General features: G+C 48.5%; 1 protein-coding gene across 1 annotated transcript in view; it reads left to right on the forward strand.

The window, feature by feature from the left end:
• The first annotated feature begins 9248 nt into the window (after window positions 1–9248).
• Window positions 9249–14811, forward strand: part of LOC137899772 (membrane-associated guanylate kinase, WW and PDZ domain-containing protein 3-like) — a 10281-nt gene continuing 4718 nt past the window's right edge. Inside the window, exons 1-14 of the mRNA XM_068743814.1 lie at window positions 9249–9290; window positions 9360–9594; window positions 9673–9789; window positions 10018–10137; window positions 10366–10723; window positions 10827–10897; window positions 11117–11284; window positions 11365–11534; window positions 11606–11696; window positions 11780–11942; window positions 12219–12819; window positions 12912–12975; window positions 13084–13287; window positions 13362–13643. Of these exons, the coding sequence (XP_068599915.1) occupies window positions 9249–9290; window positions 9360–9594; window positions 9673–9789; window positions 10018–10137; window positions 10366–10723; window positions 10827–10897; window positions 11117–11284; window positions 11365–11534; window positions 11606–11696; window positions 11780–11942; window positions 12219–12819; window positions 12912–12975; window positions 13084–13287; window positions 13362–13643 (2686 nt within the window). The remainder of the gene's footprint in view (window positions 9291–9359; window positions 9595–9672; window positions 9790–10017; window positions 10138–10365; window positions 10724–10826; window positions 10898–11116; window positions 11285–11364; window positions 11535–11605; window positions 11697–11779; window positions 11943–12218; window positions 12820–12911; window positions 12976–13083; window positions 13288–13361; window positions 13644–14811) is intronic.

Consider the following 14811-nt stretch of genomic DNA (forward strand, 5'->3'; position numbering starts at 1 on the left):
TGAATGTGGATGGACCAATCAGAAGCAAAGATAAATCTAATTGGAGGTATGATCAGCCAATCAGCATCTGAGGTGCGTAACTGTATTTCTGGACCTGAAAATGGGACTCATTGAGCAGACAGAGAGAAAGAACCGAAAGCAGCACCAGAACCAGACAGGCTGATCCAGTACCTGTAGGTGGTTCTGTTAAAATGCACCGTCAGCATACTAAGAACCTGCTGAACATGGAGATCTAGAATCTAATTGGATAAAGTTAAACATGTGACCATTACAGCCAGAGAGAAAACTGCTTCTGTCTGCTCTTCCCCATCAGCTCCAAGTTAAAATGGGAGCAGATGAGGCCGTTGGTTGGAGGTTCTGTTGCTCCTCCCTGGAGCAGGAAGTGTACGGGTGTTAGCTTCCTGTACCGGTATGCTGTTGTACTGGAATACTTATTTGAGTACCATTGTTGTTCATGAAGGTCAATGAGGAGAGAACGATGGAGAGAAAAGAGGTTGAAATGAACGAGAAAACAGAAATACTGAACAGCTGTGACCTAGATCTGTGTGTGTGTGTGTGTGTGTGTGCGTGCGTGTGTGTGTGATGAGCCGTGATTGATGTGCGAGTACCTGACGAGCATGAACACACACAGATAAATCCAGCAGTGAGATTATATTTTTTGATTTCCTATACCGTATTTCCAGTTTCCCATGATTCCTTGCTGCTGTGTCGACCGATTGGTTCTTACATTAATGCGGGTGGTAGACAGTGAACACAACATTACACTTCCCTGAATGTACCTATACCAAAGATGCATTCGCAGTCAGTAGGAAGGCAGGGTTTCAAACAGAGTCCGGGCTCCAGAAGGAAAACTTATTGTACTATCAATGTCAAATCACTCTCTATGCAGATGACACAATTACTTATCGCTCAAAATTAATCAATATCAGTAACGAACAACTTCGTAACGAACAACAAACTGAGGGATTTTATCTAATCCAATCCTCATGTCTGTTGTATCCGTCACCACCCACATACACCAATATGTCATCCATGTTGGGATCAATACATCCACCAGAGAGCAGTGAAGATCCAACTTCAACAGCAAATATGAGATCTAACTGATGTCTGAACAGCGTCGGTCCTTCGATGGTCATCACGTTGATGCTTCATGTTTTACCCACGGGACAACAAGAACTGACTAATTATCTCTGAAATACCCCCACAACCCACAGCACCATGACAACAGAGTGTGTGTGTGTGTGTGTGTGTTGGGGTATTTTATCACTGACACAGAACAACTCCTCGTCCGCCTCATTAACTTTCTACTTATGATGGCCTATAGCCATGTGATGATGATGATGAAGATGATGGTAATTATAGACTTTATCCATGACGTTAAAGATAAATCTAGTCGTAGCCCCACAATGGTAAGGGATCCATAAAAGACATTCTGGATTCAGATCACAACCGGATCACTTCAAAATGTCAAAAAGTGCCCTATCTCGCAATGTTCAAGAATCCTTTAAAAAATTCTAGAATCTGGATCCAGATCCGGATCAACGGCATTCTCGGGGAGGACTGAGCCATGGACAGAACCTTGCTTGTGTAAACATTTCAAGTCGATTGGGTTACTAGTTTTTGAGTTTTCAGTCAAAATGACATAAAAAATTACCAGTGATGCATTCAAGGACACGAGACACTGAACTTGAGTCATTTAATTATTCAATCCAATGTAACGGAAAAAAGCTCTTGAATCAGGATACCATGAAAGGCTCTTTGGATAAAGTTAAAATTAGCATTGGAATAAAAGGGTGGATTAATTCCTAGCTGCTACGGTAATGAATGTCACGTAATGCTCATTTCCATGACAATGTTATCAGGAGTCCTAAAGAGGCCATCTTAATTCAGAGAGCAGTGTCCGATGCTCCGTCAGGATCGGGAGGATTAAATGCTGGAGGTCGTTACCTCTGGTAACCCCACCCTGAGCTCAGCGGTCCCAGGATGAAGTTCCGGTTTGTCCCTAACATCTCTGCGGTTATTTTAATAGTCCAGGCCAATCACAAAAATAAACTCTGCTTTACGATGACACAAATTTCAGGTCCTCGTCCTTTCTTGAATACTTTGAATACTCTTTTACATTGATCTGATATCTTTCATTACTTTCCAGATGTCCACTTCAAACCCTGTATCTTCAGATGAATTGATTTTCTGATTACTTTAAAAATTTTAATTAAAATACCTTTCCCCTGAGTTTTTCCTTTACTTGTATTTCCACGTAATTCTAGTACATTTATTTACTACATAACGGATCTGAATTCATTCTCCACTGCTGCGGAACAAAAAGCATTCCCTCCAAGGACAGTTGGTATTTGCCAATGTTAGCGGAAACCTTCCGATTCTGAAATATCTGACGTTAGCCAATGCTATAGCAATAACATCTGACATTAGCTAACGCTTGCAATAATATCTGACAATAGCAAAAATGTCTGAAATTTTCTGACGTTAACAATGATAGCTAGTACTGTTATACTCTGATAACTGACTTTAGTTAATGTTAACATACACAACTGATATAGCTAACAATTAACTACTACAGTAGACATTAGCTAAAATTACCTATGATAGCTAGCATTAGCGACCATATCATATATTGGTCAACATAGCTGATATGAGCCAGAATAGGCAATATTAGCTTATATTAGCTAGCATTAGCTTTGTGGCTTACACCGGCCAACGGAAGCTTCATCTGGAGCAGGATGTCATTGTTCTTCCCAGTTTATCTCTAAAATAGAGACAGATAAAATTTGTACTAAGAATATAACAACATTTTGTTTTAGACATTTATTTGATATTTTATCTTAATATTCTGTTGCATTAAGAAGCAGAACAATAGATCCAGGAGGAAAGGTTTGTTTTCACAACATATTAAAAAATAAATAAAAGAACCAGAAGTTGGAGTTAAATGATCTCCCCCCACATCGTTCTGGGGAAAATGAAGCCTCGGCTTCAGGAAGCTTGTTTGGTATTTTATGTCCAATCTCAGCAGCTAACAGAGGAGCTACAAACATAGAGAAAACACTACAATTAAACTATATATCGGCATAAAAGAAAAGCAGATTAATTTTACAGCTGCTCTCCATCATGAAAGTATTAAATAGATTAATAGTTCAGATTTATTTTATTAAGAGTGAGACGTCTTACTTTTGCTCCTCTCTTCATACATCCTTTCACTCTCAGCTCCAAACAATCATCATCAATCGATCCAAAGTTTGAATCTTCTGATCAATCAATAACTTCTCCACATTGACTCAGACATGAAGCCACTCCTCTCCTCCTGCAGCCACCAACCGATTCATTGATTCATCGATGAATATCCGATCAGATGAAAAGAAATAAACCCTCCTCATCTCTCTTTCTCATCTGTCATTGTGTGTGTGTTAAATTCTCTCTCTCTCTCTCCCTCTCTCTTGCTCTCTCTCTCTCTTTTGGGGATTAGACAGTAAAATCGTGTTGTGTTAAAGGGGAGGTCAGCTGGAGAATTAAAGGCACACACAGAATTAAATCTGACTGCATGAGGTCGTTTTATAAAAATTATGACAGCAAAACAAATATTTATTTACATCTCAGATATCTATTTCTAACACCGATGTAGTGAAAGTTAATTAATAAACATATTTCAAATCAAGCGCAAAAACGTTTTATTTTCTTCCATCCTCAGCGGCGTTTGTGCTTCACTGTTGTCAATAAAATATCTGCATGAAAGTTAAATAAAGCTTTAAGAGTGTGTCGATGAAGCATCAACCTTCACTGAGGTCACACACACACACACACACACACACGCACACACACACGCACACGCACACGCACACGCACACACACACACAGGACTGTTTCTGTTGTTTGATGAGCTCTTGAACTCAATTTCAACTCGAAGTCAAGAGTGAAACACTTAATGAGAGGAATCTGTTGTAAAGGTCAAGGAGTCACTGCGGACACACAAGCTAACAGACAGCTAGCGGCTAACACACAGCTAAAGAGACCACTAGGGGCTAACAGAGAGCTAGCAGCTAACAGACAGCAGATGTCACAAAGCTAACAGAGAGCTAACTGCTAACACTTTAGCTATAGGGCTCTGCCTCTTCCTCCTTGTCTCCTAGTCTTCTTCACGGGTCCATTCATCTCTCCATCATTCTTTCTCCTCCTCTCTCCCGTTTCCTCCTTTCTCTCCTTTCTCTTTTCACAAATCACCTCATGCTACGCTCCCTCTTTCTCATCCGTCTCCTTTTGTGTTTCACCTCCTTTTGTTCTCCCTGTATCACCTCATCTGTCTCATCTCCTCCTCCTTTCTCCTCCTTCACCTCCTCCAGTCTGATGATGGGTGGATGGTGGATCAGATAGAGGATGTGTGTCTTTAAGCCTTTCACATTAATCCCTTCATAATCCCGCCGCAGAGGATTTACCTCTTTCTTTCCTTTCTCTGTTTTAGTAGCAAAAAAACATAAAACATTTCCGTGAAACAAACTATTTTACTTTAGATTTTCATCATTTATTATTTTAAATATGTTAGATGATGTCACTTATTATTGTTAGTGTTTGCAAGTGATAAAAACCATCGACGACGCAAGAGGGTTAATCAATATGTTATTAATACAGTTTAATATAAAGACTACTCATATAATGTAATATGATACATTTAGATAAATGTTCTTTCTTTCTTACACTTTTGTTTTTCATAAATCCATCCGCCATGATTCTCGCTCTCTGAATGACGTCATCTTTCAGGCAGTAAACAGAGCTCTGCTGCCTCCTGCCGGATGAACAGAGCGTTACCGCCTGAGAGGAGAAAGAGAACGGAATGAAAGGGGAGGAGGAGAAGAGAATGTTTTCATTTTAGACGTTTTTTAAGGCTGCAGAAATATTGCAAAGAACAAAACAACACACTGATCTCTGATTGATCCGCAGGTTTGATCTGTGGTGCAGGATGATGATGATGATGATGATGATGATGATGATGATGATGATTAATAATTCATCCGTCTCATCTAAAGCCGCTTTATCCTCCTGATGTTGCTGGAGTTTATCTCAGCTGTTTACGCGTGGGGGGGGGGGGGTACACCCTGGAGGCGTCGCCACACACAAACACGCACACACACGCGCGCGCGTTTTTGGCTGCGTATTACTCTAAATACCCCATCATCATCATCATCATCATCACAGACTCCTCCCACTGAAGGCGGAGCTCTTTTACTTCCTCCTTCCTTCCTTCCTGACACACACACGCACGCACACACGCACACACTTCCTCCTCGTCACCCTCTGTTTCCTCGGAGAGAGAGTGATGGCGGTAGAGAGACATTCACTCGTCGTTGTTTTCAACGTGGAGTAAACCTCCACGGCGTCACACACGCGCGCGCGCACATGTGCAGCGCTTTGCATTTTCACCTGCAGTGGACATCACGTGCGCGCCCCAGACTCGCATACAGCGCACGCCCGCGCACACGCGCAGCATCAGCAGCAGCACCGAGGGATCGATACGCCAAAAGCCCGGAGAGGATTAACGGGACCGGAGGAGGACCGGAGGAGGACCGGAGGAGGAGGAACAATGAAGGTAACGGCAACGTTTGGGTTTATCACGAGCACGAGGTTCCTAGGCGCGTGCGCGACCGTTTGACCGACAGACCTGGTTTGTTCTGCTGCGGAAACAAACGGCGCTGTCAGCAGATTCACACCGAATACCGGCAGCCCGAGGAGCGGCGGGGGTCGGGGGGTGCGTGCGTGCGTGTGCGTGTGCGTGTGTGTGTGTACATGAACGTCTCATCTGTCACCGCGTTAAACTGCAAACTACCAGCTGCTCCGGGATCAGTGTTTACCTGCTGACCCACCTGGAGCTCCTCTTTGTCTTCTGTCAATGTTTATAATGAGGAGGTGAGGGGGGGGTGTACTATGATGAGGTTGTGTACTATGATGAGGCGGTGTACTATGAGGGGGCGGTGTACTATGAGGGGGCGGTGTACTATGAGGGGGTGGTGTACTATGGGGGGGGTGTACTATGATGAGGTTGTGTACTATGATGAGGCTGTGTACTATGAAGGGGTGGTGGGGTGTACTATGAAGGGGCGGTGTACTATGATGAGGCTGTGTACTATGAGGGGGCAGTGTACTATGAAGGGGGGGGGGTGTACTATGAAGGGGCGGTGTACTATGATGAGGCTGTGTACTATGAAGGGGTGGTGTACTCTCAGGACTACATCTGATTTTCACCATTTTTCTAGACATTTTCTGATAATAGAATTTTACTTCAAAGTGAAAATCACAACAAGTAACGAGGAAATTTTAGAGTATCATAGGTTCCACATCTTGCTTGGACACACCTGTACACCTGTGGAAGAGACATGGCCCCGCCCTCCTTCACCTCTGTGAAGTGATTTGTTCAGGTATGACATATAAGACCTCCCCCCCCCCCCCCCCCCCCCCCCCACCTCACGCGACAAAGGGAGGTTAATATTTACCTGGTTGGAGGTGACTGACGCTGAACACAGGTCAGTGGATGTAAAGCCAACAGTCTGACCTGAGATCAGCTCTCCAGCAGAACTCTACCGGCCCAAACCCTCAGCTTAAACCGGGTAACAACCTGAAACACCTGAGGACGACTACTAGTACTACACGTACTACTAGTAGCGCTACAGCCGGTACTTCTAGTAGTACTACATTCCGCTAATATTACTATCCAGAGCGAGTTTCTCATCGAAACGCGATCACGTGATCACACTGCTTCCCTCCGCTGACAGTGATTGGATCTGCCAGCTGATGACATCATCGTGGACTCTGTGGTGGTGATGTCATCACTGAGTGTCATTCAGACTGGCAGTCGCTGTCCGAGACGCTCAGCGTTAGCAAGCGGCAAACGCGGAGCTGCTCCTCATCGTCATCATCGGTAGCTTCATCTTCACCTTCATCGTCTGATGGATGGACGATGACTCCACAGACAGGAAGGATTCTATCAATGCTTCGTTGGTTTTATTTTATAAAATAAATATATTTCACACTTACAGAATGAGTTGAAAGGAAAAGTATCTCGTCTGATCTTGAAAATACTTGAATTGTTCTGTACTGATGAAACTCTCACAACATGTACGCGTTTGTTTACTTTTAGATCTTGAATTTCTAGATATTTGTGCTCATCTGTTGCACAGAAGATCTTTGATGTGTCAGATGGAGGTCCTCAGGGACAGAACAAAGAACCTTCTCACGTTCTTCTTCTTGTGTTGTGGCCTTGCATCATCTGTAATCACGAGCACAGCAGCTAGCATCAATCAGCTAGCATCAAACAGCTAGCATCAAACAGCCAGCATCAAACAGCTAGCATCAAACAGCTAGCATCAAACAGCCAGCATCAAACAGCTTGCATCAAACAGCTAGCATCAAACAGCTAGCATCAAATAGCTAGCATCAAACAGCTAGCATCAAACCAACAGCAACCTTCCCACTAGCTGGTGACACCCGAGCCACGGTAGCATTAGCATTAGCAACGGCTCTGCTGGTGAAGTTGATTGAACACTCTCCTTCGTCTATTGTCAGACGGATTTCAACACTTAATGTTCCTCCCAGGAGGTTTTCCAGCCGTTTAAGGCGCTGCGTCCTGATTGGCAGGTTTAATAGCCAATCCCAGTTGGACATTTCGGCACACATTCCTTCAAACTGTGTACATAAAGTCCACTCCCTGAGTTACATCACACTCTGCACCTTTGGACCGGTCTTATCAGACAGAGAGAGGACAAGGGACATTAGGACAGAAAGCAGAGAGAGAGTGAAGGGAAACAGTGAAACAGGACGAGAGACATAAATGGACGGGAGAGAGAGAGACTATCAGCGATAGGCTGGCCGTGACATCAGCTACAACCGTCCATTTCTAGAGGTACGACACACACACACACACACACACACTCAAACGCTCTTATTTACAGAGAGAGAGAGAGAGAGAGCAGGGTGAGCGAGCATGTGCTAATGATGTGTGAACAGCAGCACAAATCGACTTCACGCGGAGATAACGCATCATCACAAGGACGCTTCGGTACCGCCTCCCCAACGAGGAAGCGTCCTCATCGCCGTGGGAGCATCCGTCCATGCATCCGTCCATCCATCCGTCCATCCGTCCGTCCATCCATCCATCTTCACCTCCTTGTCACCCAACGAGGAAGCTCGTTGAGACTTCATCGCCGTACTTCCTGTTTACATTTGAAGTATTAGTCTGTTTAAAATGCCTCGCGTTTCTTCTTTAGTTCAACATTTGAGTGTGTTTGTTCATATATAATACGTGTGTGTGTATAGTGTGTGTGTGTGTGTGTGTGTGTGTGTGTATAGCTTGTGTGTGTGTGTGTGGCTCCCTGCTGTCTGCCTCCATCTGCTGATTAATTGACGGAGGAGCACAAAAAGAGGCAGGAAATGTTCGTCATCGTTTTACTGTTGCTAGGAGACCAATTGGAATCACATAAAAGCATTATGGTATGTTCTGAAGCACCGATTTACAGTCACCTGCTGATTCAGAGAATAGAGACGGTCCCTAGCTCGGAAACAGGTGTGTTTTAGGGTATCTACAATTGTGAACAGGTGTGTTTTTGGAGTCTTTCCAGGTGTGACCAGGTGTGTTTTTGGAGTCTTCCCAGGTGTGAACAGGTGTGTTTTTGGAGTCTTCCCAGGTGTGACCAGGTGTGTTTTGGAGTCTTTCCGGGTGTGAACAGGTGTGTTTTTGGAGTCTTTCCGGGTGTGAACAGGTGTGTTTTTGGAGTCTTTCCGGGTGTGAACAGGTGTGTTTTTGGAGTCTTTCCAGGTGTGAACAGGTGTGTTTTTGGAGTCTTTCCGGGTGTGAACAGGTGTGTTTTTGGAGTCTTTCCAGGTGTGTTTTTGGAGTCTTTCCAGGTGTGTTTTTGGAGTCTTTCCAGGTGTGTTTTTGGAGTCTTTCCGGGTGTGAACAGGTGTGTTTTTGGAGTCTTCCCGGGTGTGAACAAGTGTGTTTTTGGAGTCTTTCCAGGTGTGAACAGGTGTGTTTTGGTGTCTTTCCGGGTGTGAACAGGTGTGTTTTTGGAGTCTTCCCAGGTGTGAACAGGTGTGTTTTTGGAGTCTTTCCAGGTGTGTTTTGTGGTGTCTACAAGTGAGCCTTTCCCTGGCGATGGTGGGCATCACAACAATCTGACTAGGTGTAACTCTGGCAGGTGAAAGGTGCGTTGTTGTGAGTAACGGCATGTCTTCCTGTCTTCAGCTCGATCACGATGTCTAAGGCGACGGTGAAGAAGCTGCACTGGCGCTCGAAGGTAACAGACCTTTGACGGAGACTCACCTGTCCGCCGTCGCAGCCTCACAGCCGCCATTTTCCCTCCCAGGTCCAGGAGAGCTTTGTCCCGCTGGGCGGAGCTGGAGAGCCGGGTCTGGCTATCGGGGGTGGGGCAGACTACGGCGAGTTCCCATTCGTCACAGCTGCCCACGGGGGTGGGGCCACCGTGGGCGACATCATCTTAGAGATCGGGGGGACGCCCGTCCTCGGGATGACCCTCGGTGATGTCAGAGGAGTCCTCAACTCCTGCCCTCATCCAATCAGAATCAAGACTGTTCCACCAGGTGAGTTGACAGAACGCATCCCCCTGCCGGATACCTATGTGAAACACTATGACATCACTTCCTGTGTGTGCGCTCCAGGCTCCTCCCTCTGTAAGGACCTCCGGTTGTACCTGAGCAAGTGTTTCACTCCTGGATCCATGGACAGCCAGCTGCAGCAGCTCATCAGGGAGAACCTGTACCTGAGAGCCGTGCCCTGTGAGAGCCACCTGAGCACGCACACACACACGCACACGCACACGCACACGCACACACACACACACACACACAGAGGTCTGCTGGTTGATTGATTGATGTTTGAATAGAACAGATCAAAGCAGCAGGAAAGTGTTTGACTCTGTTAGTTATTACAGAGAAACACACACACTGGTCAGACAGAGTGAGACCTCCTCCCCTTTGCATCTGTGTCTCCGCCCCCCCCCCCAGGTACGACCCGGCAGCCTCGGGACGGCGAGATATCAGGCGTGGACTACAACTTTGTGTCCATCGAGGAGTTCTTTTCCCTGGAGGAATCCGGAGCGCTGCTGGAAAGTGGGAAGTTTAAAGGTACAAAACAAACACCTGGACACCTGAAGACAACCTGCAGCCAATCAGAGCTCAGATGATGTTGAAACACCTGGAAAGATCTGGACCGTTTGACCATCAGTGTATGACTACGGAAACAGCAGCTAGCATGCAGCTAGCATGCAGCTAGCATGCAGCTAACAGAAACTAAATCGACTCATTGTTCAAATCAGTTTTATTTCACTTGTGATCGTTGTGGACCAATCACAGGGAACTACTACGGAACGCCCCGCCCAGTCCACATCGGTCCGGAGAGTCCACCAATCACGTACCAGGAGCACCGGAACCTGCTGAGGAACTTCAGGACGAGGAGCAAGTCTCTGAGCAACCTGGAGAAAGCTGTGGAGGAAGGAGACAACAGCGAGGAGGACGGCGTGCTGGCAGGTACAGCCGGAGCCCCGCCCACAACCCTACCCTTCAGCCAATCGTTGGATACTGTGGCCGGGAGCCGGGACCAAACGGAGAATGGAGGAAGTGGAAGAGGAAGAGGAAGAGGAGGAAGAGGAGGTCCGCTGCCTGACGACTGGAAGCTGGCGTTCTGTGACTCCGGAGAGCCTTATTACATCAAGTAAGTATTGATGAAGCTGATTAGAGCTGATCAAACCGTTTGAACATGACTGGTGATGATGATGATGGTGATGAGGATGATGAAGGTGGGCCTTCTCTTGCAGTCACAGCTCAAAGGTGACCAGCTGGCTGGATCCTCGGACTCAGAGCAAAGAGACGACGCCCGGCGCCGAACGTAAGAGACCGATCGATCGATCGATCGATTGATTACTTCACTCATCCCGTGCTTTCTGAGGAACGCAGCATCCATTGTTTGTGCATCGAGGTCCTCGCCTGTCCTCGCCTGTCCTCACCTGTCCTCGCCTGTCCTCACCTGTCCTCGCCTGTCCTCGCCTGTCCTCACCTGTCCTCACCTGTCCTCGCCTGTCCTCACCTGTCCTCGCCTGTCCCTCAGTCCCAGACTTCACGGAGCAGCCCAGCCAGCTGAAGGGTTACTCCATCCACACCCGCCTGTCCAAAGGTCCTCGAGGTTTCGGCTTCAACATCGTCGGAGGGAGTCGACCCAGAGAGTTTCTACAGGTGTACAGCGTCACACCTGGGGGGCCCCCGGCCCTCAACACAGGTCAGGGTTAGTTGGAATGCTTCCCAGGCCTCGTTGATGACTGTGCGGTGACCAGAACTCCGGTCTCTGGTCCCCCCCAGCGGACATCCTGGTCCACATCAACGACCGCTGCGTGTTGGGCCGTCCCCACAAAGAGGTGGTGGAGATGCTGACGTCGGTACCGATGGGTCAGAGCGTGGATGTGGTGCTGAGGAGGGGCTACCCGATGCTCTACAACCCCGACGGCTGTCCCAAGCAGAGTCTGGAGACGGTGGGGTTTACCCACAATTCATTTCCCACACACGAGCTCTAGCCTGGTTTGACTTTAACTCCGCCCACCAGCCGCAGACTCCGAGTGCGACCGCCAGCGTGAGCCGAGGACTGACGCGGCTCACCTACAGCCGAACGGCGGACACCAACGGCGTCGCGCCGGGTCAGTTAACGGACACATGAACAAATCAATCTGCTGATCAATAAATCCATCCACTAACAAACTGCCGTAACTCTGAAATGCAGGGCCGGGCCAGACCCCGCCCTCTCACGCTGCACAGCCAATGACAAACGGGCTGGCAGACCCAACGGCCCCCACTTCTTCTGATGCTCAACCGCCCCCTCCAGAGAGGCCAACAGCCAATCACAGTGACTCTGATGGCGGCCAATCAAATCTGCGAACCCGGAGGTAGGAGGGGCTTCAAGTCTCCATTTTTCCACATCCTGTTCCGCCCCTGCTGGCGACGCCCTGTGTGTACGACTGGAAGTAAACGGCAGCTAGTAGCAGTTAGCAGCTAACGCTAAGAAGAGCAACGTGTTTCCTTAGTGTGGACAGACCAGGAAGAGAACCGGACGGGAACCGGGTGGCTGGGGGGGCATTGGGCGTAGCCACGTAAACAACACGTTGCTTATGCTAATGCTAATGCTAATGACACAGAAAGAAGACGTTCTCTGTCCTCCACAGGTCTTCTCTGATTCGCTACGGCAGCAGCACTCTTCCCACCCACTCCTCCGTCCCGCTCCTCCACCGCCAGGACTCCAGGTCTTCAGAGAGCGACTTGTCCACGCCGACACTCCCCAACTCCTCCACACTCCCTCTCCCCTCCTCCTCTTCCCACACTCTGCCCAAACTACCCCTCTCTCAGCGGGAGACGGGCCTCGTCCAAAACTCCACCACCTCCTCCACGCCTCCGGGCGCTCCTGCGCAGCACCCGCCGATGCCCCAGACTTCCCTCGCACTGACCCCGCCCAGAGACGCCCCGCCCTGCGGCTTTAACGGCTGTCCAGCCAATCACCAAGCATCCTTTCCTGCCTCCAGAGGGAACGTGGCCTTACCCCTCGGGGGAGGGTCGCCCGGGTCGTCCCCAGGCAGGGAACTCGTACCTGTGGCCCTTGGGCGCAGCGAAAGTGGGGGGCTGGGGTTTAGTGTAACGGCAGGGGGGCAAGGAGGGCAGGTGGCGGTCGTGAGGCGAGTCTGGGATCGAAGGCACTGCCCTTCGCTGCAGCCGGGGGACGCCATCGTGAAGATTAACGGGGCGGATGTACAGAACCTCAGCTTTTCTCAGGTAAAGCGTTACCTCACACATCCCAACGCTCCCATTGGCATTACAGGTGTTACCGGGATAGACGTTTAGGATGGGAGAACTTCTTTTCTCAGGTGCAGAGAGTCCTGCAAGAACACACCAAACAGGGAGCCGTGGTCCTCCTGGTCGACAGAGGAGGTGCTGTTTTGGTTTTACCACGTTAGTTAACTAAATGAGATCATTGCGTGCCAACAGAACCATGGCCGGACTCTGTCCTACCCAAAAGTCTGATTGGTGTCTCTCCAGGTCCGGTCTCGTCCCCAGTTGTCACCCCCAACCTCTACAAGCCCCCCACCTCATCACACGCCCTGGCCAGTCCATCTCCATCATCCACCTTGCCTAGCCCTTCTACGGGTGCCTTGGTGGGGGCCGTCCCCCCACTCAACCAGGCTGGTTTAGCCCTGGAGAGTCCACAGGAGGGACACGTCACCGCCCCAGGAACCAATCAAGGTAAATGGGGTAGTGCAAAGGTTTTGGCGTCAGCTGACATCAAACCTTCTCGGCAGACAGTCGTTGTTTTCCAGGTACCCCCCCGGACCAGATCCCCAACAGGCCCACGGCGTCGGCCCTCATCCAGAGCACCAGCTTCCTGGACTCGGTTCCTGTTACGCTGACCTTGGAACCTCGTGATCTGCCGGGAGTAGAGGAGTGCGCCGGTGGACCTCCGCCCATCAGAAGGGGAGGTTCAATGGGCGTGGTCTCTCAGGATGGGAGAGGAGCCACGAAACCAATGGAAGTAGAGCTGAGGAGGAGCCCGGGAGAAGGGTTTGGGTTTGTCATTGCCTCTCAGGAAGTGGCACACGGGGGTGAGTCAAAAAGCTGAACATCTGAGCGATGCGCTACATGCTATTGGACAGTTCGGAGTTAAATATCCAGTCACCAGGGGGCAGACTGTGCTAACTACAGCTAATAATAATAGCACAGTCTGCCCCCTGGTGGCTGGATATGTATTGTTATTTCCTGTAGTTACATATCCAGTCACCAGGGGGCAGACTGTGCTAACTACAGCTAATAATAATAGCACAGTCTGCCCCCTGGTGGCTGGATATGTATTGTTATTTCCTGTAGTTACATATCCAGTCACCAGGGGGCAGACTGTGCTAACTACAGCTAATAATAATAGCACAGTCTGCCCCCTGGTGGCTGGATATGTATTGTTATTTCCTGTAGTTACATATCCAGTCACCAGGGGGCAGGCTACTTTTATCAGTGTTCAGTTTGTCAGCTGGAATGAACAACACAGTTAGAGAGTACTCAAACGCATCGCTGGCCCTCTGGAGGCATTAACGTAATCTGCTATTAGCATTCCTCTGAGCCCCCCGCCCGCCCCCCTGTTGGCCCCGCCCCTCCCCCCAGCTGTCTCTCTCTCTTCAGCCCACTCTGAGCCAGTCAGAGGACCAACCTGAACAGAGGTGGACGGACATGCAGCTGTAGCTTCTGGTTGTAGTTTTTCTCTCCAGTTTCTGGTTGTAGTTTTTCTGTCTAGTTTCTGGTTGTAGTTTTTGTGTTTAGTTTCTGGTTGTAGTTTTTCTCCAGTTTCTGGTTGTAGTTTTTCTCTCCAGTTTCTGGTTGTAGTTTTTCTCTCCAGTTTCTGGTTGTAGTTTTTGTGTTTAGTTTCTGGTTGTAGTTTTTCTGTCTAGCTTCTGGTTGTAGTTTTTGTGTCGAGCTTCTGGTTGTAGTTTTTGTGTCGAGCTTCTGGTTGTAGTTTCTGGTGTCTCTGGTCCAATCATGCTGGAGCGACTGCAGTCGGCTCTGAAAACGGTGAAGGACTCCAAACGTAAGTTTGTCAGATGTCAATCTGTCTCGTGTTTGTGTGTTAGTTAGATAGATAAAAGGACATTTTGATCTGTGCGCCGGTTGAGTTTCAGGTGTTATGGTGGGCGTGGCTTACAGGAAGGTTGACAGGTGACATCATCGCTCTGTGTGTGGGGGGGGGGGGCTGTGATGTCATCTCCTCGTCACATCGAGCGCTCG

Source organism: Brachionichthys hirsutus, chromosome 2 (genome assembly GCF_040956055.1).
Source record: "Brachionichthys hirsutus isolate HB-005 chromosome 2, CSIRO-AGI_Bhir_v1, whole genome shotgun sequence".
Lineage (NCBI taxonomy): Eukaryota > Metazoa > Chordata > Actinopteri > Lophiiformes > Brachionichthyidae > Brachionichthys > Brachionichthys hirsutus.